The 25,274-nt window shown below is 64.0% G+C and overlaps 10 protein-coding genes across 10 annotated transcripts; 5 read left to right on the top strand and 5 right to left on the bottom strand.

The window, feature by feature from the left end:
- Window positions 1-410: 410 nt before the first annotated feature.
- Window positions 411-2,426, bottom strand: PFL1_00234 (uncharacterized protein; the record flags this gene model as incomplete). The annotated part of the gene is made up of 3 exons (XM_007877731.1): window positions 411-1,097; window positions 1,221-1,618; window positions 1,736-2,426. The coding sequence occupies 3 exons, from the start codon at window positions 2,424-2,426 to the stop codon at window positions 411-413; spliced, it is 1,776 nt and encodes a 591-aa protein (XP_007875922.1).
- A 2,367-nt stretch (window positions 2,427-4,793) lies between these two features.
- Window positions 4,794-6,756, top strand: PFL1_00233 (uncharacterized protein; the record flags this gene model as incomplete). Its single annotated transcript, XM_007877730.1, has 4 exons — window positions 4,794-4,888; window positions 5,025-5,104; window positions 5,217-5,329; window positions 5,452-6,756. 4 exons carry the CDS (start codon window positions 4,794-4,796, stop codon window positions 6,754-6,756), a joined length of 1,593 nt encoding a protein of 530 aa, XP_007875921.1.
- Window positions 6,757-8,227: 1,471 nt separating this feature from the next.
- Window positions 8,228-9,379, top strand: PFL1_00232 (uncharacterized protein; the record flags this gene model as incomplete). Its single annotated transcript, XM_007877729.1, has 1 exon — window positions 8,228-9,379. The coding sequence occupies one exon, from the start codon at window positions 8,228-8,230 to the stop codon at window positions 9,377-9,379; it is 1,152 nt and encodes a 383-aa protein (XP_007875920.1).
- Window positions 9,380-10,037: 658 nt separating this feature from the next.
- On the bottom strand, window positions 10,038-11,141 carry PFL1_00231 (uncharacterized protein; the record flags this gene model as incomplete). The annotated part of the gene is made up of 2 exons (XM_007877728.1): window positions 10,038-10,228; window positions 10,352-11,141. 2 exons carry the CDS (start codon window positions 11,139-11,141, stop codon window positions 10,038-10,040), a joined length of 981 nt encoding a protein of 326 aa, XP_007875919.1.
- A 589-nt stretch (window positions 11,142-11,730) lies between these two features.
- PFL1_00230 (uncharacterized protein) lies at window positions 11,731-12,936 on the top strand (the record flags this gene model as incomplete). The annotated part of the gene is made up of 4 exons (XM_007877727.1): window positions 11,731-12,004; window positions 12,130-12,310; window positions 12,429-12,603; window positions 12,700-12,936. The coding sequence occupies 4 exons, from the start codon at window positions 11,731-11,733 to the stop codon at window positions 12,934-12,936; spliced, it is 867 nt and encodes a 288-aa protein (XP_007875918.1).
- Window positions 12,937-13,232: 296 nt separating this feature from the next.
- PFL1_00229 (uncharacterized protein) lies at window positions 13,233-15,494 on the bottom strand (the record flags this gene model as incomplete). The annotated part of the gene is made up of 1 exon (XM_007877726.1): window positions 13,233-15,494. The coding sequence occupies one exon, from the start codon at window positions 15,492-15,494 to the stop codon at window positions 13,233-13,235; it is 2,262 nt and encodes a 753-aa protein (XP_007875917.1).
- Window positions 15,495-16,411: 917 nt separating this feature from the next.
- Window positions 16,412-17,382, bottom strand: PFL1_00228 (uncharacterized protein; the record flags this gene model as incomplete). The annotated part of the gene is made up of 3 exons (XM_007877725.1): window positions 16,412-16,508; window positions 16,616-17,161; window positions 17,249-17,382. The coding sequence occupies 3 exons, from the start codon at window positions 17,380-17,382 to the stop codon at window positions 16,412-16,414; spliced, it is 777 nt and encodes a 258-aa protein (XP_007875916.1).
- Window positions 17,383-17,727: 345 nt separating this feature from the next.
- PFL1_00227 (uncharacterized protein) lies at window positions 17,728-18,598 on the top strand (the record flags this gene model as incomplete). The annotated part of the gene is made up of 2 exons (XM_007877724.1): window positions 17,728-18,359; window positions 18,466-18,598. 2 exons carry the CDS (start codon window positions 17,728-17,730, stop codon window positions 18,596-18,598), a joined length of 765 nt encoding a protein of 254 aa, XP_007875915.1.
- A 1,132-nt stretch (window positions 18,599-19,730) lies between these two features.
- PFL1_00226 (uncharacterized protein) lies at window positions 19,731-22,238 on the bottom strand (the record flags this gene model as incomplete). The annotated part of the gene is made up of 5 exons (XM_007877723.1): window positions 19,731-19,767; window positions 19,878-20,084; window positions 20,190-20,261; window positions 20,353-21,939; window positions 22,066-22,238. 5 exons carry the CDS (start codon window positions 22,236-22,238, stop codon window positions 19,731-19,733), a joined length of 2,076 nt encoding a protein of 691 aa, XP_007875914.1.
- Window positions 22,239-22,812: 574 nt separating this feature from the next.
- On the top strand, window positions 22,813-25,220 carry PFL1_00225 (uncharacterized protein; the record flags this gene model as incomplete). Its single annotated transcript, XM_007877722.1, has 9 exons — window positions 22,813-23,281; window positions 23,367-23,524; window positions 23,613-23,699; window positions 23,778-24,086; window positions 24,168-24,278; window positions 24,367-24,427; window positions 24,521-24,646; window positions 24,724-24,972; window positions 25,066-25,220. The coding sequence occupies 9 exons, from the start codon at window positions 22,813-22,815 to the stop codon at window positions 25,218-25,220; spliced, it is 1,725 nt and encodes a 574-aa protein (XP_007875913.1).
- Between the last annotated feature and the right edge of the window lie 54 nt (window positions 25,221-25,274).

Here is a 25,274-nt window from a genome sequence, read left to right as displayed (position 1 = left end):
ATCAGAGGCGTCGAGACAGGCGCCGCTTTCCAGCTCGAGCACATAGACTTTTGCATACCCCTCTCGCGGCGCGCGCGCGAACTACCACACTCTCTTTATCGATATCTCGAGCCACTCCCGTCTGCTTGCACAGAAGCTGCAGTCTCTCCTGTTCCATAGCAGCACAGATACCCCCTGTACAGCAACAATTGTTTGGTGAGACGAGAACAGGCATTCGAGAGGAAGCGTCGGCAGCCAGCCTCTGCCCAACGAATGACTGCGCGTTGACGTGCTCGAGCACGGCCGTTGCAGCGGGCCGTCATCGAGGATACAGGCCCCTAATGCGCATTGGGCCAGGCGCGCGAGGCCTGCCCGTCCTCGGGCTCGCGCCCGTCGCCCTATGCCTGCGGGTCGTCGCTCTTGCCCTGGGTCTAAGGGGTGTTGGAGGTGCCGCTGCCGGCTCCAGCTCCAGTGCCGCTGCCAGCGCCAGTGCCAGTGCCGGTGCTGGTGCCAGTGCCAGCGCCCGTGCCAGCGCCCGTGCCAGCGCCCGTGCCAGCGCCAGTGCCAGCGCCAGTGCCAGTGCCAGTGCCAGTGCCAGTGCCAGTGCCAGTGCCAGTGCCAGTGCCAGCGCCAGTGCCAGTGCCAGTGCCAGTGCCAGCGCCAGCGCCAGTGCCAGTGCCAGCGCCGTTACCGGTGACCTTGTTACTAGCAGAGGCGCTGGAGCCCAGGCTGCCGCTTCCGGTCTTTCCACCGGTCGTCTTGCCTCCCTGCGCCACAGCGCCAGTCTGACCGGTCGTGACCTGGCCGACGGAGCCACCAAGCGTGATGGCATCGAGGACGTAGACCTTCTGGTTGCCCTTGCCGTTCCTGCTGGCATCCATGTAGCTGCCGTGGTAGCCATCGATCTTGGCCGTCGTCGTGGTAGTGCTCGGCTGGATGCGGCTGCCGGCGGCGGCGCCCGTGCAGTTGAGCGAGTTGGCGAAGTCGGTGTCGTCCTCCTCGAGGTAGAATTGGACGTTCTCGAACGTGACGCGGTGGTACTTCTGTCCGGCAGTGCAGTTGGCGCAGTACAGGCCGACGGTGAAGTACTTGAGGTGCTCGTCGAGCTTCATGGTGGTCTGCGAAGAGCGAAGTCAGGGTGACCGTAGCGGCGGTAGCGGCAGTGAGGGCAAGAGTCAGTACCTGTCTTTCGCCAAGGCGGCACTGAGCCCCGCATCGTCGGCGATGGAATTGAGACTTACCACCTCTGTTTGTCCGTTTGCCTGAGTGACCGTCTGCTTCCACTCGTCAACGTCTTTGGTCTTCTCGAGGCTGACCTGGACAACGTTGTGGCCGTTAGCATCGACCATGCGGTCGATCTGCTTCTTCTCCGTCGTCTGACCCTTGGCGACAGAGTCGAGGCAGACGTTCTGGCGCTTGGCCGCCTGCGCCTTGGAGCCAACGTCCCTCTTGGTCGTAGAGGGGCTCTTCTTGATAGCGCCCGAGCCGTTGTCGTTGTCGCCAGAGCCGTGGTTCTTGTCGTCGTCCTTGTCGGCGCCGTCCTTGATCGGGTACTGCGGGGGAATTCGGTTCGCGCAGCGTCCCGAGCCGTCCTGGTTCTTGGCGACGAGGAGGGCAGCAGGTCCGGCCGCACGCGACTCTGCACGGTTCGGCGGCGTGGGATTGCACGTGGCGTCAGCAGCACATTCTCGACAAAGGTAGCTGGAAACTCTGCCAGATGTCCACCATTTTTTTCCCAGGCAAAGTGGCAACTCACTCTTGGCCTGGACACCAGCAGTCACCTTGAGGGACGGGTCGGTGGTCTCTGTCGAGATGCCGTGCAGCTCCTCGACCCTGGCGCCGCGGAATGAGTTGTCGGTCTGGTCGATGGCGATCGTCATGTTGTAGCTGACCTTGGTGACGCTCGTCTTGGGCGTGCCGACCTGGCAGCGCGAAACGAGCTTCTCGTTCGGGTCCACGATGCCGGCACCCTTCTGGGCCTGCGAGCCCGTCTGACCCTTCGGGGGGGACGATGTCGAGCCCTTGGTCTGGCCCTTGGGCTCGGTGGTCTTGTCGTTCGTGACGGGCTGCGTGTCCGGACCCGTCTTCTTACCCGCGGGCTGCGTGGTCTTGCCGTCCTTGACGGGCTGAGTGGCAGGGTCAGTCTTCTGGTCGCCAGGCAGCTTGGTCTTGTCATCGTTGAGGCCCTGAGTGCTGGGGGCCGTCTTCTGGTTCTGGGCCCCCACCTGGCCCTGAAGGTGCGAGGCCGTCGTGTCGAGGAAGTTCTCCATGTCGGATTCCGGGAACGATCCGGCACCACCAGCCTGGGTGCTTTCACCGCTGCTGGCGACCCTGCGCAGCAGGGCGGCATGACCGTTGACGCCACGGTTGACGTGGCTAGAGACGGCGCCGCTGATCGCCACCAGGACGAGGAGCAGGCCAGAGGAGAGGGGAAGCGAGGCCTTCATCTTGACGTTTGCGTGAGAGAGATGTTGAGATTTTGGCAGCCGGTGCGGATGAAGGAGCGTGTGCAGATCAGAGACTAGCTCGTGAGATTCGGGGAAAGGAGTGTGAGATGAGTGGAGAGATGTCGAGACGAAGAATGATGCTAGTCAGGCCGTCCCTTCTTATACCTTTGTTTTTGCTTGCTGCCCTCCCAATAGCATCGCACCGCCTGGGCAGCTTGGTGGACAGCGCGGACAGCGGTCCGCAGCCCACGGCTGTTGCATCCGGCGATGTTTCCACACATGAGTTGAGCTACGCCAGATCGCGGTGGCGCAGAGATCTCCCCACATGCCGAACAGTCGTCGCCTGCCAGATGTGCTCACCCTCTCGCTAAGATGTCCCAGCCGCAGCATAACCTTGGTATCGCAGCAGCTTGAAGCCCAGGAGTCACACCCACCTTGAGTCGGTTGCCCTGGTTGCGCCTAGCCATCGAAGGTGGGGCGGGAGGGAAAGCGAACCCACTTCGGCGACCTCCTGCGGCTGGCTAGCCACCACCGTATTGTCCGGAGGCGTCGACTCGAATCTTCAGCGAGCCTTGAGAAACACGATACGGCGGCGTCAAACAACAAAGCCGGTGATCATGCTATGCCTGGTGACGATCGCTGACCGAGCTGCCCCTCCGATTGGGGCCTCCGTTCCTCCCGCCCTGCAGGTCGAGGATTTTCACTCCCCTTTTTCGATCTCCTTTCGGCGCGGCCCCGTCGCTTTCACAACACGCTCAAGGCGACGACTGAGCCGATACATAGGATGAAGGGACAGGGAGAGGCGGGTGGAATGCGCCGTCATGCCGCCTCCGTAGACCAGGGCGAATGCGCTCGAAAGGAGCTCGCCGCCATCCATCCCTAGCTGATCGCGACCACCCACACAACGGGCCCTGGCCACCCCTCGCAACATCGCAACGTCTTTCATCGTAGGGGGCGTGCCGCGACTTCGCAATCGGACCACAGAGCGTCGTTGCCCGACTTGTCCGTCCTCCTGGCGCTAATTTCTGCCGACCTCCCTCAACCGTGTGTCAAGGCCCTTGCCCGTCCCGCATGTCAGCTCTCAGCTCTTGATCGTTGCCTTGGCCGATTTTGGCGGCGCTCGCAGTGTCAGCGGCAACAGACTGCCGACTCGGTATTGTTGCTGGCGAGGTTCGGTGTGCAGCTCACGCAACGATCGGTGATGCTGGCGCTGGCCTGCGCAACGAAGACGATGTAGGTGGTGGGCGTGGGTAGACGGCGAGGCCGGGGCGGCTCTGCGCACGCAGTCCGAGGATTGCGGAGCCGGCGCCAGCAGGTCAGATGGCCGGACCCTCCACCGCTCGACACGCGGCTGGCGGGTTGGGTCTGGACCGTGCGCCAATTGCCTCGGGACTCGGACCGGCGACAAAGAGCTTTTGGGTTGGGGCGACGAAGGACCCCAGAGAGGCCGGGAAGATGGCCGAGGGCCAACGTGGCAGGCGTTCCTACACCCTGCCCGCCGCCAGTCGAATTCCAGCCGTGGTTCTGCCGGCCTCGCTCGTTATCGCAGATCTTGGCTACACACACCTCTCATCTTTTCGGCCTGCCCCTCGAGTCCCGTTCTGCTGCCTGTCGCTGTCATCGGCTCTTTCGCGGGGCACCGCTGATTGCCATTGAACCGTCGGTAGGGCGTCCAGAGTCCAGCTCATCGAAGGGACCAGGTGCTGAGGCAAGGAACAAGGAGCGGTCGATCAGATGTGAGCGGTGGCCCCAAGGCCGTAGCCTGTTGAGAGAGGCAGGTGACTTTATCGCGCCGCCATCTTTCTGGCAGGCTGGCCCCTCCGCCGGCCTCTTGTTTTTCCCTCTCGCCTCGACCCGCTTGCATTTTGGGTGGGCGCACGGTGACCCTGGCCTGCGGGTTTTCTGCGTTGGCGGGCAGGCCGAGAAGCAGGTAGGAGGCGAGCGGGCCGCGGTGCTTCTTCTCGGCAGGCCAGATTTTTTTCTTTCTTGCTTTTTGAGTTGAAGGCAGGCAGGCAGGCAGGCAGGCAGGCAGGCAGGCAGGCCAGGGCTGACCGCCCTGCCTCTTCTCTCTTCTGGCGGGGCGCGCGTGTGTGGCGCGGCGGAACTCTCTCAACTGGGCTCAGAGCAGCGAGCAGCGAGCAGGCAGGTGGCCGACGGCTGCCAGGCCGCCCGTCGGTCATGATTCGGCAGGATAGCTACGAGCTGGCTACGAGGCAGAGCCAGGCTGGGAGCCAGCTCGAGGGCCCTGCGCACACCCCTCCTCTGGCCTGACCACCTCCCTCCGCACTTCATCTGCCTCCCGTCTCTGCACACCACCACCACTCCCACCACCAACACCACCCTCCTTCCGCCCGCCTCTCCGCCAACATGATCTACTCGCCCATTGCCAAGACCCAGCTCGAGTGGCTCGCCTCGCTCAACCCTCTCGAGCACGGCGTCGACAACAAGTTCTTTCGCAAGACGTGAGTGCCGTAGGAGCATGTGGACGAGGAGCTCGCCATCGAGCTGCTACGGCGCTACCTGCTAGCCCGAAGGAGGGCATCGTCGACTGACATTGAGCTGGCCCGTCCCCGACCACCTTGACGCTCCGCATCGCAGCTCGATCATCTCGACCATTGGTCCCAAGACCAACAATGTCGAGATGCTCGGTGCTCTCCGCAAGGCGGGCATGAACATTGGTGAGACTCTTCCTCTGCTTCCAGTCGAGTTCGCTACTCGCAGCGGAACGGGGTCCTGACTCGCCCTGTGTGCCCGCGCTATGCGCCTGCTTCGCTTCTCGCCACCCTCTAGTCCGACTCAACGCCTCGCACGGTTCGCACGAGTACTTCCAGTCGGTCATTGACAACGCCCGGGCAGTCGTCGCCCAGGCCCCCGGCCGTCCCCTTGCCATTGCTCTCGACACTGTGAGTTTCGTTCGGGGAGGGAGAAGACGGCTGCATCACCACGAAGGGGAACCAAGCACTGACAAGGTGTTTGGTGTCTCATGGCTTCTGCCCGCTCGATTCGGGCTTCTTCAAACCAATAGAAGGGACCTGAGATGCGAACTGGCGTCATGATCAACGGCGAGGACCAGAAGATCCAGATGGGCCACGAGTTCTACGTCACCACCGACGATGCCTACGCCGAGAAGTGCAGCCTCGAATACCTCTACATCGACTACCCGAACCTTGCCAAGAAGGTCGAGGTTGGCCGCACCATCTACGTCGACGACGGTATCCTCTCTCTCGAGGTTACCGCCATCGAGAGCGAGAAGCTCGTCAAGGTCCGCGCCGCCAACAACGGCGTCCTCTCGTCCAAGAAGGGTGTCAACCTTCCCCTGACCGACGTCGACCTGCCCGCCATCTCGGACAAGGACCGCAAGGACCTCCTCTTTGCCGTCGAGCAGGACCTCGACATGGTCTTTGCCTCGTTCATCCGACGCGGCAGCGACGTCCGCACTATTCGCGAGATCCTCGGCGAGAAGGGTGCCCACATCAAGATCATCTCCAAGGTCGAGAACCACCAGGGCGTCCAGAACTTTGACGAGATCCTCAAGGAGTCGGACGGCATCATGGTCGCCCGTGGTGACCTCGGTATCGAGATCCCCGCGCCCCAGGTCTTTATGGCGCAGAAGATGATGATCGCCAAGTGCAACATTGCCGGCAAGCCCGTCATCTGCGCCACCCAGATGCTCGAGTCGATGATTGTGAACAACCGCCCCACCCGCGCCGAGGTGTCGGACGTTGCCAACGCCGTCCTCGATGGCGCCGACTGCGTCATGCTCTCCGGCGAGACGGCCAAGGGTGCCTACCCCGTCGAGGCCGTCAGGATGATGGCCGAGACGGCGTACCTCGCCGAGCAGAGCATCTCGTACACTCCCCTTTTCAACGAGATGCGCAGCCTCACCCAGGTCCCCACCGACACCAACGAGACGATCGCCATGGCCGCCGTCGCCGCCTCGCTCGAGCAGCACGCCGGCGCCATCCTGCTCATGTCGACCAGCGGCACTACGGCGCGCCTGGTCAGCAAGTACCGTCCCAGCTGCCCCATCCTCACCATCACCCGCGACCCGCACACGGCACGCGACGTCCACCTCTACCGCGGCTGCTACCCCTTCCTCTACCCGCACCCGCGCCCCGACAACAACTCCAAGTGGCAGGAGGATGTCGACAACCGCATCAAGTACGGCCTCGCCGAGGCGCTCGCGCTCGGCATCATTGAAAAGGGCGACACCGTCATCGCCCTCCAGGGCTGGCGCGGCGGCCAGGGCCACACCAACTCTCTCCGAGTCCTCAGTGTGCCCGACAGCGCCCGCGACTTTACCCTCGAGGGCACCTCGACCAGGCAGTAGACCGCCGTGTCGGCCACGGTGTCGTCCCAAAATGGCCTCCGCTAGACAAGAGCCTGGATCACCCGTCCTCGAGCCTCCGGTCGTCTCTGCGCGTACTCGCGCGCCCCTGCTTACTCACTGTTTCGCTCCGCTCCAGAGCGAGCGCCAGACCATGATACGTCTCAGGGTCCGTTTCCATCATCCCTCGACTTGTTTCCCCTTGTACTTTGTTTGTCCCTACGCAATCCATCAGTGTCTCGGCCAGCTGCATTGCGGATCGTGATGATGTGCGAGTGAGTCGGATATCGAAAAAGCTCGGCTTGGCGGCCTGGCTGAGTGGTGGCGCATGCTCGAAGATCATCGTCCGTGTCGCGGCATTGATACGTCGGGGGTGGACGCGCCGTCCTGGAACGCCACAAGGGTCCCACGTGTCGGCGTCGCAGGAACGTGTCGTCGCGTGATGGTGGTGATGTAGGAGCGCAGACGTTGGGTGGAGAAGGCAGGGGGTTTGCTGGACTGTCAGAGCAACAGGGGGCCCCAGGCCTGCTTATACGGCCTTGGACACGCTCCACCACGTCCAGAAAGTGCGCCATGTCGGAGCAGACAGGGAAACCCGACGGATCCGGGCCGTCCCGGTTCATCGGTGCGCTCGGTATCTGTCGAGCCGGTGAGCCTGCTGTTGCTGGCCACGAAGCTGAGTTGTGAGCAGACACCGGCTCGACGAGGGCCGTCTCTCGGTCCTAGACATGTGATACGCAGGCAGCAGGCTAGGTACCTACGTACGTACTGAGGGAGCTGCAGCGTGTAGGCCTCCAGACGATGCGGCGACTGGAATAGCCGCCCCAAACTTCTGGTCGCGTTGGCTCGCTAAGTCCACCGTCCGCCGCTTTGACCGAATCGGGCAACCGAGTCGAGGATGAGTGACCGCCGATGCAGTGCCGATCGCCCACTTTGGCGCCACCTGCTCGTGTGGCGAACCCGAATTCGGAACGGACCGAAGCCCCAGGCCTGGCGGCGTTTGCCGGCCCTCGCTCGCGTGCAGACAGCGTGTGGCCTGCCCGCGCGGGCCTCTCTCCAGCTGTCGAAGACGGCGGCGGCGACTCGCGCCCAAATTTTTTGGGGAGAGCGCAAACCCTCATGCGAAACGCAGGCGCGTCCGAGCGCGGGCACAGGCAGGCCAAGAGGGCCCCCCTCCCCACCCGCCAGGCCGCCCAGCAACATGGAATCTGGCAGATGTCACGAGCCAAGACCTCGTCGGCGCTACGCCCCGCTCTCGCGCCCGCCTGATTGCCACCAAGATGTGGCGGAGCGGGGAAAGGGGGGAAAAGCGAAAAAAAAAAAACGCAGCAGTAGTCATGAGGTGGCCCTCCCCGACGCGAAATGTACTTAACCATGGCATAGGAGGCCGTTGCAGCGAGGCAATCCCTCTGACCTTACCCGCAGCACTCCTCCCTACACCATCCTCCCTCTCGCTGAGCACCTTTCACCCAGCATGCCCTACGCACTCGACATCCCCGGCCTTTCGGCGTGGCAGAACATCCGGGACCAGCCCTACCCGGCCAAGCCCGAGGGCCTCGCCGTCCCCGAGTGGATCTTCCAGGCCTCGCTCTCGGCCTGGACTCCCATCACCGTAGCCGCCGTCTACCTGGTGGCCACGCACGCCACCAACAGCCGCTTTGGCGCCAACAAGCCCAAGCCCGCCGACCTGATCAAGAACAGCTACGGCCTTAGCCAGGCCGTGCTCGGCCACAACATCCTCCTGGCCGTCTACAGCGCCTGGACGTTTGTCAACGTCGCCGCGCGCCTCGGCTCCTACTTTGGCAGGTCCGTCCTCTCCGGAGGCGCCGAGGGCCTCGTCAACGCCTACTGCACCGTCCCCATCCACGACGCCAGCCGCTCCGGCCTCGGCTTCTACGTCTGGCTCTTCTACATCAGCAAGTACTACGAGATCGTCGACTCGGTCATCCTGATCCTCAAGGGCAAGCCCGTCAGCAACCTCCAGAGCTACCACCACGCCGGCGCCATGGCCTGCATGTGGGCCGCCTACCGCTACAGCGCCAGCGCCGTCTTCCTCTTCCTCTCCTTCAACTCGCTCGTCCACTCGCTCATGTACACCTACTACTCGATGACGGCGCTCAAGCTCCCCTTCACCGGCGGCCTCAAGCGCTCGATGACGACGATCCAGATCACGCAGCTCGTCGTCGGCGTCCAGCTGGCGGCCGCCTACCTCTTCATCCGCTACAACCCGCTCGCCTACCCGCAGGGTGCGCTGCCCTCGCCCGGCCGCGTCCTCGTGACGGCCACCGAGCACGACCTGGCCAGCAAGGCGCCCGCCTCGCTCGGCACCTCGGCCTTTGACGGCACCTCGTACAACGCCACCGCGCTCGCCGCCGCCCTCAGCTCGAGCACCGGCATTGCGTCCAACACCAAGGAGGCCGCCGCCGTCATCCTCCGCTCCCTCACCCAGAGCGCCGGCGCCGACAACAAGGTGTCGTGCGTCGCCACCTCGGGACAGGCCTTCGCCGTCGCCCTCAACGTCACCTACCTCCTGCCCCTCATCTACCTGTTTGTGTCGTTCTACATCAGGTCCTACAAGAAGAAGGCCGCCCATGCCGCCGCCGCCAAGGCAGCCAAGGCCCAGTAGAGCGTTCACCGCAGCGACCCTTTAAGCCTTCTCTTCCAAAAGCATGGCTTCCGAAACGTTGGCGTGCACTCCAGCGCAAGGCCTTGCAACGCAGCGCCCTCGTCTTTTCTTCGACATTGTTACCCCTCGTAGGGCACTTCAGCATTCCCCTCCCCCCCATCCCAGTTCAGCCCATCCCCTCTGTTACATACCTCTCCGGTCCACTCTCGTCACCTCGCACTGTCCCGGCATGTCTCGCATCCTCCAATGTTGCTCCTTCTGTACCTTACCCCGCTTACGAGCGACTTGAACCACCACCGGCACCCCCGTCGTGCCCGATTCCCCCAGACTGCCACGTCGAAACCGCATTTCTCTCCACTGAAGCAGGCTGTGCGACATCGTCCAATTTATGGCCTGTGAAGTAGGGCGAGGCTGTCGTCAATGCGAGGAGGTGGCGAAGGAGGACGATAAAGATACAAGAGGCACGGGAAGAGGGCTGGATCTACAGGTCGGCGGATGCGCAGGGTGGGGAGAACAACTGAATGAAGAGGCGGCGGCGTGCGGGGTCGAGGGTCGGTATGTAGGTGCGGGCATGAATAGACAGGCATCATCGAGCGGCGGAAACGTACGTGAGTCGTCAAGTAGGGTCGTGCAGGTTTCGACATGCGTGAGCCGGTGATCACAGAGAGGCAGGCGCCAGGCCTAGCCCCTGGATGGCCTTTTCGACCGTCTCGGTGATCCACATAGCAAACGCGTTCAAGGACGACGAGAGCGCGAGCCAGCGTCCCGGAGACGTGACGGGCGAGTCAATCACCCGGTAGACGGTCAAGATGGCGGTGCGGCCGTCCTGCGGGATGTTGTGGTTGATGCCTGTCGAGAGCGGGACCAGGCGGAGAATGAGCCCGTGGCACCTGCGTTCAGCTCCACCTGTTCATGGTATCTCGGGGGCCCGAGAAGACGGCGACGTCGACGACCAAGAACAAACACACTCACCTCGCCGGCCCTTCTGCAGGAGGTCATCGGCCCACTCGACGTTGGCCTTCCAGCGCCAGTTCTGCCACTTTCCACCGCGCTGCGCGGCCTCGACGAGGAGGTCGCGGCCGAGGTTGTAGCCGTCCTTGTCGATGGTGTGGTGGTACTTGAGGTTCTTTTCCTTGGACACGGCGAGGAACCAGGCGCCCGTGTTGGCCAGGGTGCCGTTCTGTTTCCAGGCGCGGAAGTGGTTGCCGCCGTACAGGCTCTCCCAGCACGCGCCCACCCAGCGTCCGGGGGCGCCGGGCCACTGCGTCTCGCGGTACTCGAACATCTCTGGCCTCCAGCCTTTGCCGTCGCCGAGGTCGGCCCGTTGGAGGTTGCCCATGTGCAGGTTGAGGCACTCGAACGAGAAGCCAATGGTGCGCACGTAGTCCTTTAGGCCGGCGTCGGAGAGGACGTGGGGGTCAGAGCGGCCCGAGATGATGACGTTGATGGGTTCACGTAGGCCGTTGCCGACGAGGTCGAGCATGCTGCCGCCATTCTTACGTGGGTCGACCCAACCGGGCTGCTTTGGGTCGCCCGTGCCGTCTCCGTCGTCGAGGTCAGAGGCGCGGAAGACGGCGTCCTCGTCGAAGCCCTGGTTGTACACCTCGAGGTCTTTTGGCGTAATGTTGGCGTCCAAGGCGACCGGCGGGAAGGACGAGGCGGCGAGCGGGGAGGAAGATGCAGATGGGAGGGCGCCGATATGGCCGGCGGACAGGAGCGTCGAGAAGGCCAGCAGCGCCCACAGCCGTGATGTGAGCTGCATCTCGGGTGTGATGATCAGTATCCTGTCTCTGTCTGTCTGTCTGTCTGTCTGTCGGGCGCGAGAGTATGAGAGTGCCGCAGAAGCAAGAGGGAGATGGAAAGCCAGGTGGTGAGGAGGAGCAAGGGGTACAACTGGCAGGGGAGGAAAGCCTTTGAAGATCGCCGATGTTCAAAGGGCCAGGCGGCCAGGCAGGTTGATTGAGCCGAGGAGCAGTAGGGGTTCGCGGCCCGCGCCCAGTGTGGCGTGCGGGGAAGCTGCCGGGCGGACCCCGATGGCCGGGCCTGGCTCCACCTTGCCTCCTGGCGGCAGCGGCTTCAAGTCAGCCCGGGCCCGACAACTCGAGGTCTCCTTTTTCGGTTCCGAGCCAGGTCAGGAGGGACGGGCGCACTGGCCTGCCTGGAGCTGCACCGCCATCGAGCTGGCCCACAAAGTGGAGTTTCAGGGTGCCAAGGGGACGGCGCCGCCTCCTCTCCCTCCAACTTCAGCTCGACCCCCTCTCGCACCGAACGGCACCACAGAGACGCACAAACGACCCTCTCGCAACCCTCTCCCCCAGTCACATCTTCTGACAGGCCGCAACTCGTCCGCCATGTCGACCTCGAGCGCCGAAGACCTGCTCAAGAACGCCGAAAAGAAGGCCTCGGCCTCTGGAGGCTGGTTCTCGTCGGCCCAGAGCAAGCTCGAAGAGGCCGTCGAGCTCTTCAAGGCCGCCGCCAACAAGTTCCGCATCCAGAACCGCTTCGAAGAGGCCGGAAACGCCTTTATGCGCGCCGCAGAGACCGAGGTCAAGGTCGGCGAAAAGGACTATGCTGCCAACACCTTCTTTGAGGCCAACAAGTGCTTCAAGATGAGCAGGCCAGAGCGTGAGTGGGCTCAGGGGCCAACGGGGCGAACTAGGCGTGCTAAGGGGCTCTCCCCCTCTCCCTCCTCTAACGGCTTCCACTGACATGCCTGTTGGCTCGCTCTCCGTACTCATCGACAACTGCAGTGGCGGTCGTCGCACTCACCAGGGCAAGAGAGATTCTCATCGAGCGCGGCCGGTTCCGCCAGGCGGCCGACCGAGAAAAAGCCATTGCAGAGCTCTACAAGACCGACGCTGCCGACCCGGAAAAGGCGCTCGAGGCCTACGAGCAGGCGGCGCAGTGGTACACGCAGGAAGGCGCCTCGGCGTGAGTCACGACGCTCCCACGCCGCCCTCCCCCGTCGCCTCACGCTGCGACGTCGCATGCTGACGCTCGTCCTCTTCTGCTGGATCCTCTTGCCCTGGCCGACAACACGACGGCACAGGACGGCGTCCGGATGCTGGAGGGAGGCGGCGCAGATCGCCACCGACCTCGGACGCTTCCCGCAGGCCATCGAGAGGTGGGAGCAGGTGGCCGCCATGAGCCTCGAGAGCAACCTCACCCGGTACAGCGTCAAGGATTACTACCTCAACGCCGGCCTCTGCTACCTTGCCATCCCCGTACGTTTGCCTTGATCCTCCTCCTCCTCCTCCGACGCACTCCATCATGGGCCCACCTGACCTCGAGGCGTCCCCACCTCTTCACACGGTCTGCAGGACTACGTCGCGGCAGGACGCGCGATGGGCTACTACGCCCAGCAAGATCCCACCTTCCCGCCCACGATGGAAGGCCGATTCCTCCACAGCCTCCTCGAGGCCGCCGAGGCCGGAGACCTCGCCGTCTTCGACTCGAGGGTGCAGGAGTACGACAGGACCAAAAAGGTCCTCGGCTGGCAGGCCAGCCTCCTCCGGCAGGTGCGCAAGGGCATCCAGGACGAGCCCGACCTCTCCTAGATTTCTGGTGCTGCGCCGCCTCCTCCCTCGCCTCACCGCGGCTGCGATCGCTTTCCAGATCATCGCTGGCTATGCCTGCTACTGCGCTCCGATCAACGCTGAATCGACGCTTTCCGACTTTTGATCTCGTGCCGTGCCGCAAGGGCGCCTGGGTCGGATCAGGGGGTAATGGTGAGATGCAAGGTAGACAAGGTCTGGAAGGTGGACAGACACAAGGGTGGCGACAAGTGCAGATACGAGGGCAAAGAGAGACAAGCGCGTGGTGGAGGGATGAGGTCGAGGGGCCCGATCGCCGCTCAGAAGCCAAGCTCGCTAGCCAGGCTGGCAAAGGCCGCGTCGTCGGTATCGCTCAGCCCGAAGCTGTCGTCCGATCCGATGTGGGCCTTGCTAGCGGCCGGCGCCGGCGGCGGCTGCGGGGGCTTTGTGCGAGGCTGCAGCGTGGCGTCGCTGCCTCGAGACGGCGTGCGAGAGGCCCCGGTACTGGAGGTCGTTGACGATGCCGCCGCCGCAGCTGCGGCGGCGGTCTGGAGACGCGTCTTTGCGGGCGGGCGAAAGGGGGCAGAGGGCGAGCTCCTCGACGGCGCTTGGAGGACCCTGCCGGCTACCGATGACGTGGCCGCAGCCGTTACGGCTCGCTTTGGCCGTTGGGAACCCAGGACGCTCTGCGACGAGCGCGGCAGGCCGGGTTGGCGGGCCTGCGATAGACAGGCGGACGAGATCTTGCCCATCCCCAGCGCCGTCCTCGTCGTGCTGCCCGTCGACCGCGATCGGCCAGGTGCCGTCGTCGTGCTCGCAACAGACGATTGACGCTGCTTTGTCGGTGAAGGGGTGTGGGACTTGCGCGGAGACGTGCTGCGCGAAGAGGCCGAGTCCACGTCTGGAAACTCGTCGTCCATCGTGAGGTCGACGATCTCGGTGGCGGCTGTGCGAGCGTCAACGTTCCCAGGTTCTCTGTCGATGGTCGTCGATGGTAGGATGGGCTGTTGCGGCTGCACGGCCGGAGGTCGAGTGCCCAGCTTGCGGCGGCTGTCGTTGCGTGCGTCCCCTCTCGCCGGGCCCGGGGGCGGCTCGACCGCGGCCGCTTCTTTCGTCACACCGAGGCCGGTCTTGGCATAGGCTTTTGGAGGTATGCTGGGTGCTCGGGGCGGGAGATTGGACCGACTGGACAACGGCCGTGGTGCTGCCGGGTCCATAGAGCGAGCTACGGGAGCAATGGCGGCTGCAGCGAACTCGCTGACCTGCCGGCGCCGCTCCTCGTGTGCTGCGTCGCTGTAGTCGCTGGCAAAGACATCGCTGTGCGACTTGACTGCGCTGAGGACGCGACGGGGCCCGAACGTGGTTGGCAAGCTTGACGAGGAGTCACCCTCTCCGCCAGGTCGTCGCGCTACGGCATGTGTTGTGCGAGAATCGATCGCGGCTTGTGTGCGATCCGGCAGCGACGTGCTTCTGGCGAACCCAGTCCGATTCGCCCCTTGAGGCTGCGCATGAGGGTCTTCGCCATTGTGTGGCCTACCGATATCGACCACGTCTTTGCTTGCATGCTCGACAGCGCCGATGCCGACTGCGAGGGGGGCGCTGCAGGACTGCGAGGCTGCTGACTCGGCCTCGTCCCGAGGCGGTCGGGCAGCGCGTGGCTGGACAATGGCGTTGCAGCTCTCGTCGAGCACAGCATTGAGGTCCTCAAACAGCTTCCGAGCTGTCTGCGGAGCGACCGGCCCGTCCATTGATTCGTCGAGGGCGCCGCCCGCGAGCGGAAGGGCGAGCAGCGAACGCGGGCTATCGGACCTTGTTATGCCCAGCCCCTGCACCCACACGCTCGGGTTGTGGCGCTTGCTGCTGCCCCTGCTCCGTCGATGCTGCCTCCGTGCCGATGCTGAGCTGCTCGAGCCATCTCGTGCGGGTTCGGAGCGCCGGTCTTGAGCCCCTCGCCCAATGGCATCGTCGGCATTGCCATTGGCGCGGCCGCCATCCGCTCTCCGCGCCGAGTCTAGGCTCTCGCCGCCTTGCCTGGCATGTTGGGACTGCGAGGCGGCGTCGGCGGAAGACAGGGGCGACTTGCGCAAGCGTCCGGTATGCCCAGCATCCATGGTTCTCCGCCGCCTCGTCTCTGGGCTGGATTCGTCGATCTCGCCGAGAAAGAGGCGGTTGCCTCTGGCGCTGCCACCGTCGCCGTCCTCGTCGGAGGAGCCGTCGTCGTCTATCGTGAGCGCTTCGGGATCGGCCCGCCTCTTGCCCCTGGCTTTCGGACTGACGGGTGAGCCGAGAGCGGGATCGTACCGACTGCCGACGACGAGGGTTGGTCGCGACGATGAGGCGTGGCTGCTGGTGGCCGCGGCCGACACCTTTCTCAGCTCGCCGAGAAAGGCCTGGGTGCATAGGGGTGGTATCGTGGGCGACTTATGCTCGCCGCGAGCCTTGGACGGCGTGCCGGTGCGGGTGCTGAGAAAGGCTGGAGAGGGAGAGGCATGCCAGTATACCCGCGACGTGGAGGGCTGCGACGACTGCGACGACGTGATGCCGGTGCTGGGAAAGTTGAGCGAGTCGAACAGCTCCGACATGGCTGGCGAGCGCCACGAGGGTCGGTGCAGGTGGTGGTGAGAGAGCTCAAGGTCGGTGAAGACGAGTTACGAGCGGCCCAGCCAGTCGCTGGAACGGGCCGACTGGGAGGACGGAGCAGCCGAAGCGGGGCTGAGGGGCTATTGGGTGACCCTGGTTCAGCGGTGCGCGCTCACGATTCGCATGCCAGGTGTCTCGGAGAGGCCAACGTGCGTGATGTGTTGAGCGGATGACCGGTCGTCAAGGTGGTCGATTGAGTCTCGGGCGAGGGAGCCGCCACGCTGCTGGCGCGACGAAAAGGCAGCTGGCGTAAGGTGGAGCGAGGCCGCAAGCAGGGCGATGGTCGTCTAAGATCCAGAAGGAGGGGAGCGGCTGTAGTCGCGCTTCAGCCCGCTTTGCCGCGGTCGTCGAGGTGCGTCTGTCGTAGCGGGACGTAGCGGGGCGGGGCGTCGCAAGGCGAAGGGCCGGTCCGAGGATGTGATGGTGTGACGAGAGGGGATCACCAGGCCTGCCAGGCTTACCGTTAGGTTCGGATAGGCGGAAGCGGAGGCTGAAGGGGAGGGAAAATCGAGCGTCGGACAAAGCAAGCTAAGCTGGCTGGCGTGGCCAAGGGGGAGGAGCAGGCTAGGCAGGGTCTGGACAGGGCGGCCAGGGAGAGGTGTTGATCTCGCGCTGCTGCGTGCAGACCGGGCCTCGGGCGCACAATACGCGTCTTCCGAGCGTAAAATGAAGTCGCCCGTCCACAGTCTCCCATCTTCACATGGCCACCGCTACGTTGGAGGCGATGGTGGCGTTGATACCCGCTGATCACGGCGATGTCTTCCAGACCACATCGCCTCTGCCACTTCTTCTCATGCCGTGCATTCGGCTAATCGGACGGTGAGTCTACGACATATCTGCGACGCAATTTAGGACAAATCTACGGGCTCTTGGCGTTGAGCACCAGCTCCTTGTACATCAAGACGTGCGGCTGCCCTTCTTCGAGGTAGACGTCGCCGACAGCAGAGTATTCCATCCTGTGACGGTCGCGATTGCAACGGGGAGGTAACGAGGGAACCCGAGACGGGGGGTCAGAGAAGGCGCTCGCTCGACAGCCTGGCGGCCGGGCGTAGCATGCACTCACTTCTTGTAGAGCTGCTGGATGTACTCCTGGCTGCTGATCTTGATCAGGATGCTCTGCACCTTCTGATGTTTGCCGAGCGAGTCGCCCTTTGTCTGGTTGTCGTGGTCGGGCGGGCCGAAGGCGCCCTCCCTCTCGCCGGTGTGGTGCGCGATGACATTGATCAGCCAAGCCTCGGCCTCCCTGACCAGGCGCTGGGCCAGCCCCTTACCGCGCGCCTCCTTGAGCACGGCTAGACGGCCGAGCTTTGCGCCTCCGAGGTTGGGGATCAGGTCCTCGGTCCGCTTCTCCTCCGCATCGGTCAGGGTCGGGTCGTGGGCGGCGTCCCTTTGTGACGAGTTGGTTCCAAAGACGGCAGAGACAAAATGCGATGCGGTCGACGACTCGCTCTGGCTTCCTCCCAGAGGAAAGTCCTTGGAGTTGGGCTCGACACCGTCGGGATCCTGCTTGGGGATGGGCAGGGGGTAAGGTACCAGCCGGACGACGCCGACCGCGTTGCTGGGGTCGCCCTTGTGCACGAGAACAAAGTGGGCCGAGACCGGGTCGTACCTGCGGGCGAGGAAGAGGAGCGGAGATGTCAGCCAAGACGACCGCGGCTGCATTACGCTGGCGCAGATGTACCGCGCCAGGACTCACTGGTCGACCTCCTCTTCGAGGCCGTAGCCCTGCTCGGTGACAAAGACCTCGCAGCGGACGCGGTGGGCCTGTCGCAGCTGGGCGGCCGAGGTGCAGAGGTGCACCGAGTACTCGTCGTTGTTGGAGCCAGGCATGTTGTGGGAATGTGTGAGGCAGCGTGCGAGGTTCCGAGGGAAGGGATGGTGGCGAAGACAAGCAGAACGGGCGACACTCTCGGGTGCTCGACAGTCGGCCTCCTTTGCCGGCTACGCCATCGCCGTCGGGTGCCAGGCCCTTGGAGCAAACGGGTGTGGAGGTTGGCGGGAAGCGAAGGAAGTACGAAGACTCGCCGCGCACGGCCTGCAGGCCTGCCTGCACCGCCCTCCGCCGAGACCCGACCGGGAAACGCTTGCGCACCAGAAGAGAGAAGTGGTGTTGCTCTCTTGCCGCCACCACTACCACCTAGCCGTCCCATCTTCTTTGACCACGCCCGGCCCGCCATGTCGGTCCTCAACCTCTTCATCCACGCGCCCTCGACGCTCGTATCCTCGGAGCGGAGGCTGCCATCGAGCATCCCGCTGCACGACCTCAAGCACCGCCTCGAGCCCATCGTCGGCGTCCCGCCCTCGAACCAGATCCTCGAGATTCACACGTCGCGCACCGACGATGCCACATCGCCATCGCGGCTGTACCTCCACGTCCCCGCCGGATCGCCGCAGGAGGCGCAGTCGCTTCTCGACCTCGGCGTCGAGGAAAACTGGGCGATAAAGGTGCTCGACACGCGGCCAAAGGAGCTCGTCCAGACCTACACCGACGAGAGCCTGGTGGAAAAGTACGAGATGGACGACGACACCTACGCAAAGCGCAGGGACACGGTGCTCGCCTACAAGCAGCGCAACAAGCTCGGCAGGTTCGACCCCAAAGCCGAAGCGGCAAGCATCGCCTCAAAGGAGGAGGAGGAAAAGGCCATCCCCCCCGGGCTCAAGCCGGGCGCGAGGTGCGCCGTCGACCTCGCAGGAGGCGCTGCGGCGGGGAGGAGGGGCACCGTCAGATTCGTCGGCCCGACCAAGTTCGCAGCTGGCATCTGGGTTGGCGTCGAGTACGATGAGCCTGTGGGCAAGAACGATGGATCGTGAGTCTGCCCGCTACTGCCGCCCGCGCGCTCCCCCAACCTCGACGGGCGTGGCTGATGATGACCCGGCGCCATCCCTTGCTTGCCTCTGTCAAAATGCACCCAGCGTCGCCGGGGAACGCTACTTTGCCTGCCGCAACCTGCACGGCAGCTTTGTCAAGCCCGACAAGGTGACTGTCGGCGACTTCCCAGAGGAGGACATCGACGACCTCCTGGACGACGACGACGAGGAAATGTAGATGTCGATGCGTAGATGGACCGAGCGAGGTCGTTTCAAGCTCGTCGGCGAGGACGGAACAACAGGTCAAGGGATCAGGTTTCGGGGAAAGGCGCGACAAGGGACATACTACACGAGGGAGGACAAAAGGTGGCCGAGACAGGGTCGGCGGCGTCGAGACCGCGGGAAGAGCGTCGCAGACGTGGGGAGGCAGGAGCGGACGGGAGGGGATGGGATGTTGAAGACGAGGAGGAGCAAAGGAGAAGGGGGAAGAGATAGGGTCGGGCCGTCTCAACACCTGCTCGATCGCCAGCCACGCCTCTCCGAGTGGCGGGCGATGCCGCCACATAGCGCGCACACCACGCCTGTTCTCTCTTTGGCTCGCTTGCTCGCCCCGTCAATGGAGCCAAGGAAGACATACCCTGCATCATGGCAACCTCATGATCTTTGTGCCATCTCCCCAGGATCCAAGATCGGGGTTGTCGCCTCGCCAAAACCCTTGCATCTGTGATGTGGCTCGACAGAGATGGGAGGAGTGAAGGCATGCATGCAGAGGGGAGGCAATGTTGGAGGGTGGAACGGTGTGAGGGCAGAGGCGGAGCCGGACGGTGCAGGCGGCGCCTCGAGGGGTGAGGGCGTGAGGCTGACGAGGACGTCGTAGCCATCGTCGTGCCGACTGACCGCCAACTGATCGCCAACTGATCGCATACGCATCCTGTCGGAGAGGTAGCCTTGCTGACTGCGACGGCAGCAGAGGCGTGCGAAGGCGGCGCAGAGAGACAGAGAGAAGGGGTGGGAGGTGCGGCATGAGCTCGTCTGTCGGCTGCATCGGACTGGAGACCGTACCGCCCCGTATCGGCAGGTGACGGCAGCACCGGCTGGGCAGCCAATTTTTGGGGGGGGGATGGTTGATCAGGTGTTTGTGCGCGCTGCAGCTGCTGGGCGTCCGTGTCGTCTACGCTGCTGCCCCTTTTTCAGCGTAGTGTCGATCCAAAGTCGATGCGTCTGCAGATCAGGATGCAAGCAGGAGGGGTAGGGGTTTGCTCAGAGGGTCGCCGCACTGCTCTGAGGATCTGGACCGCGTGGCGCAAAGCGTGAGCTCGTTTCGATCGCTCGGGTGGTCTTTTGTGGGGGAGGAGAGTCCGCGTGATGATCTAGCCCAGCCTCGCCTTGACAAAGGCATCGGGGATGCTGCGGAGAGAGGATCAACGTGGGACGAGATGGACAGGGTCGAGAGTCGTCAGCGCTGCTGATGCCGGAGCGAATCGACGGCCGTGTGCTTGCGGAAAGAAGGAACTTACTATTGTGCGCTGATGGGCTTGCCGCCGAACCACCGACCATTCAGCCCGACCATGGCCTTTGTGGAGCTGTCGGTGTCGGCAAAGGTGATGTAGATCTCGCCGGCAGACTCCTTCTCGACGTGGATGGCCGTGACCGGGCCGTACTTGCTCTGGCATTCCTCCTTGACGTCCTCGGCCAGCTCGAGGTCCCAGTCTCGCTCCGTCTCCCTGCAAACGCGCATTGGGTCGAGGCAAAGATGCATGGGCCGCGGATGTCAGCTGGGGGCTCATTTTCGTCGAATCGGGTCGGCAGAGCGCGGCGTGAGGACTCACTCCTCTGGATTGAACATGTTCTTGAGCAGCAGCGAGGTGCTCGTGGCCTGCGGGATCGAAGCAGGCCTTTCCCTGTAGGGTCGTGCGAGAAGCGAAAGGGGCCAAGAGAGGTCAGCGACAGCCGGAAAATCATCAGAAGCAACGGCATCTCACGGCGACTCACTGCTGGGCGGATTCAGCCGAGGGCTCGGCCGGAGAGTCGGTGCGAGAGAGCTTCTGCATGAGAGCGGCGCGCTTGTCCGGGTTGAGGCCCGCTCCACCGCCGTTGTCGTAGGCCGATGTCTGCGTCGGCAGGTGGCCACCCTGGGCGTCTCCTCCGAGCGGGCCCGTGTTGGCTCCGGTCGCAGCGCCGGCACCAGAGCCCTGCTGCTGACCGCCTCCCGAGCCCCTGGCGTTGACCGGACCGACGCGGATGGCGCGGCCAGCGAGATCGAAGCCATTCATCGACTCCAGCGCCTTCTTGGCGTCCTCGGGCTCCTTGAACTGCACAAAGGCGAAGCCCTTGCTCTTGCCGGTGTCGGCCTCGCGGTGCAGGTCAACGTACTCGACTTCGCCGAACGGCTCAAAGACGGCCTTGATGTTCTCGTCGGTCAGGCTGAAGTGCAGGCTGCCGACGTAGAGCCGAGCGGCGGCATTGGGGTGGCCCGGGCCAGGCTTCTGCGATCGGGGACGCCTGTCGCCGCTGCCGCCACCAAAGCTGCCAAAGTTGAGGTGGATCGGGCTTCCCGTGCCGGCCGCCTGCTGCAGCTGCGGGGGCAGCGGCAGGTTGGCGAGCATAGCGGGGTCAATCTGGGGAAGCGGATTGGGCTGCGGCATGTTGGGACGGTGCGGAAGCCCAGACTCGCTCGGCTCGCCGCGGTTGCGCGCAGCGTCGGTCTTCTGCACGAGGATTGGAAGGCCGTAGAGGCTGTTGCCAGACAGCGCGATCGCCTTGGGGACAAGCTCCTTGTCGGCAAACTCGACGTAGCCAACGCCGCGGCTCCTTCGGGTGACACGGTCCATGACGATCCGGACGTCTTTGACGGCGCCTTCGCCAAGGTTTTCCTCGAAAAATTCGCCGAGGTCACGCTGGGTGAGGCGCGCCGCCAGCTGCGAGCAGAAGACGGAGCGCTCCTCGTACTCTTCGGCCTCCCGGCGGCCAGGGCTGGGCGAGCGGTGAGAGCGGCCCGATCGCGCCGAACGCGCGGGGCTGGCGTAGCGGCTCGGCCTCCTCGAACGCGGTCGCCTGTCGTCATCGATGGGACCACGGCGGCTTCCGTAGCCATAGTCGTCCCTGTCGCGATCGCCCCGGTCGTAGTACCGTCCGCGGTCGCGGTCGCCATAGTAGGAGCTGTTGCGGTCGCGATCGTACCTGCTGGAGCCTTCATAGCCGCGATCGCCGCGGCGGCTGCTGGAGCGGTAGTCGCGGTCGACGTCTCGGTCCCGAGCGGGATCCTCCCTGTCGCTGCGCCTGCGCCGCCTCTCGCGGGCGGCCTCTTCCTCGTCGTAGTCGTCCTCCGGGTCTCGCTCTCTGCGACGCGAGCGGCTGTCGTAGCCATCCCTGTCCTCGCGCCTGCGCCTGCGGCGATCCTCTGCATCATCATCGGCGCGCGAAGAGTGGGCGCGGGAAGTATGGCTTCGCCTGCTGCGGTAGCTTTCGCGGCTTCGGCTCCTAGATGCGGACCGGCGGCTGGAGCCGGGTGACCTGCTGCGCGAGGTCCTGGCCTCGTTGCCAGATCCATCGGCGTGGCCGCGCGATGCCAGAGCTCGCCTGTCGGACCAAGACCAGGTGTTTGTCGGGGTGTGGGATCGGGGCAGAGGGGCACGCAAGGTCAGTCGAGTGCCTCTGAGCCTGTCTGTGCATGCCTATCGAGCGCGGTGATCATCGTCAACTCACCTCCTCAGCTGCTCTTGCAGCTCCTTCTCCCTCTCGCTGAAGCTCCTGCCCTCGCTGCCATTCTCCTTCCTCGGAATCTTCTCGATCTCCAGCTCAGGTGTGTGAGAAGAACGGTAGCCCGCGCCGCCGGAGCCGGGTCGGCCGTTACGAGCCTCTTCGCGGTCGGCGTACATGTGGCCGGCAGTCGGTCTGTGTGCGAATGGATGAGGTTGAGTGCAGCTAGCGAGGAAAGAAAGGCAGCAAGCTTGCTTTTGCGTGTCGCTGGAAACGGACGGTAGGGAGGAGAGTGGACGGCGATAGCGCGAGTGGTGATGGTGGTGACGAGCGTGGCACTTGCGGTCGGCGGCGGCGACGAAATGCCCGTCTGTCAAGCCAAGTGCGTGCGTCTGCAGCCCAGCCTGCCAGCCTATCTCTGGCCTTCCTTTTTTCGAATCCGGGCACGTGAGGTTGGCGGGACCTGGCAGCTGCTGGCTGCTGGACCGCGCTGCCCGTCTAGCCTGGCGAGGGCAAGCCGGGCCTGCTAACAGTCAAGCTAAGGTGGAGGAAACGCGCCGCTTGTCTGGTTTCGTGTTGGTCCCTGGGGTTCGCCTGGTGGCGGCTGGGTGCATCCGACCTTGAGCACCTCGACGAACCTGACCTCGACATCCTGGCCCCAATCGAGGCGACCCCTGACTGCACCAGCTTCGGATCACATCCGCACGCATCCCCTGCCGGAGCGTGACTTTCTCCACCGCCCGACGACGCCAGATGGACTTTACGGCAGCGTTCCGGCATGCCAGCGCGGCGTGCATCTGCTACTCTCCCGGTTCCACCTTTCTCGCCTCGGTCAGCGGCGACCTGCCGCGCACCTTGCTGGTGCGGGCCAGCTCCACGCTCCAAGTCATCCGCAGCTGGAACCTCGAGACCAACATCGACGCCATCGAGTGGTCAAAGGACGGCTCCTTCATCCTCGTCACCACCACCGATCGACAGGACAACGGCGTCGTCTATGTCGTCTCGCTCGATCCGGGCAAGGAGGCCAATGACGGATCAGACGAGGACCAGGGCTGGGTCGCAAGGATAGCCTCGGGATCCGAAGGCCTCGTCGGCGCCACATGGACACCGCTCGTCGGGCCGCGCAGCGTCGTCATGTTCAGCCAGCACCAGCTGCGCGCTTCCATCTACAGCCTACCGGACCAGACCATCTCTGCAATCGAGGGCCCCAAGCGGAACAAGCGTGAGCATCCCCGAACGTCGATGCGTTCGGCAGTCTGTGTTCTCGCTGATGCGAACGCGCCGATCCCTGCTCCCCACTCTTGCAGTGATACGGACCGCCAAGAGGCCCGACCGCTTCGCCATGATCCTCAAGGGCGCGGACCGCGATCAGATCCACATATTCAAGTGCGAGAGGATATCTGCGGCAGAGATGAGGGAGAGCGCCCACGTCTTGAAATCAGAGGAGCAGTGGCAGCTCGACGTGGTGAGTAGAATGCCAGGCTAGCCCTCGCTTCGGCAAGCCCTTGATCCTCGAATGATACTGAAAGCCGGTCGTCTTCACCCATGTCCAGTCCTTCGCGCTGGCTACGAACGACTGCGCTGATGCAGCCTGGTCACCGGATGGGCTGCATATCGCAGTGTGGGAGGGCCAGCTAGAAGTGAGTCGATTTTCCGTGTCATGATCACCGCGGTCGGTCCGAAAGGCTGACGCAACCTGCCGCCTCCCGCCTGCGCAGTACAAGCTCCTGGTCTACACGCCGTTGGGCCGTCTTCGATCGACATTCGGCGCCGAAGCTCTCTCGGGGGGCGAACCGTCCCATCGGGCACCCCTCGATCCAAGTCCAGCAACATCGTCGCCACACATGGGCGCTTCCCAAAGCGGCGGCGCCAGGCTGCGGTCCTCAGCGGCATCGTCGGGCTCCGCGGGCAAGGCGCGGAGGGAGGACGAGGCGCTCATGTCCGTCGCGGGTGGCGGTCTAGGTCTGCGCGAGGTGCGGTGGCATCCGAGCGGCAAGTATCTTGCTCTCGGAGGCTACGATGAGCAGGTGAGCCTTCGTGCGATCCATCGGCTGATCGCTATGCACCGTAGTCCCAGCTGACTGGCAGGTGATCACCAATCAAAACAGCTCCGCATACTCGAAAGCCAAGAGTGGACGGAGACGTGCTCGTTCGACCTCTCAAAGCGGCTGATCGGCGGCCAAGGTGCGAGTGAGGCCACTAGCGCATACGGACGTCTGGTAAGTCTGCTCAACTGATGGAGTTTGCTGAGGTCGAGGGTCTTTGTTTAGCTGACCTTCTCAGGGCGCCGTCTGCCTCGGACCTCAGCAAGCATTCCGTGAACCTCTGAATTGGCTCGAAGAAACGCACGCTCGCGGCATCGCCCCATGTAAGAAAACACTGGGCCCCATCTGCGCCTTTCGCGCGCACAGGATCCGGCTGCTGACACGCCACACGATGCTCTCCGTGTCCACGCCCACAGTCGAGATGGCGAGCCTGCCGCTGTCGCCCGCCGCGCTTCGCACCGATACTGAAAAGCCGAACCCGAAGCTAGGGATCAGCTGGATGGACTGGAGCCCCGATGGGCACCTGATTGCTTCGTTCAACGGTGAGTGCCGGCTGAGCCCAAGCCAGAACATTGGCTTGACTGGACCTGACTTGCGCCAAACGCCCTGAATGATGCAGAGCGTCTACCCTTTACGCTCTTCGTCCATGCGTTCTCGAGCGAAGAGGCTTCCGCGCCAAGTCGCCCGTCACTGCTCTCGGTGCTGCAGACAAACATGCCGATCAAGCGGGTCGCTTGGAAACCTGCGCATCGAGGCAAGTTCGCCGTCGTGTGCGACACCCAGGCGCTGTACACCTGGGAGCTCCTTGACGATTCATGCGGCGACGGAAGCTTCACACAGAGGGCAGAAGCCATCCCGATCCCCACTGGTGAGTTGCCGTGCGGCGCGGAGGAAATGTCCAGTGCCCAGACGCCGATCACTGATGCAGTCATGGTCAATCATGATCGATGCCGATGAACAGACGACTTCCGGGCCAGCGACGTGCGATGGTCGCCCGACGGGCAGAAGATCCTCATCGCGTCGGACCAGACGTTCTGCTGCGCCTTTGAGACGCTCGATGAGCCCGTCTACGCCGCTGGGTTGGACGACTCGAACTCGCAAAACTACTCGCGATGATACCCTACGTCGAAGGCCTCCAAACAAGGCACGACACCAACGAAGACGTCGCCG

The sequence above is a fragment of the Pseudozyma flocculosa genome (assembly GCF_000417875.1).
Source record: "Pseudozyma flocculosa PF-1 unplaced genomic scaffold scaffold00001, whole genome shotgun sequence".
In the NCBI taxonomy this organism is placed as follows: Eukaryota; Fungi; Basidiomycota; class Ustilaginomycetes; order Ustilaginales; family Ustilaginaceae; genus Pseudozyma; species Pseudozyma flocculosa.
Note: the sequence above shows the minus strand (reverse complement) of the source record. Positions and strands in the feature narration are given on the sequence as shown.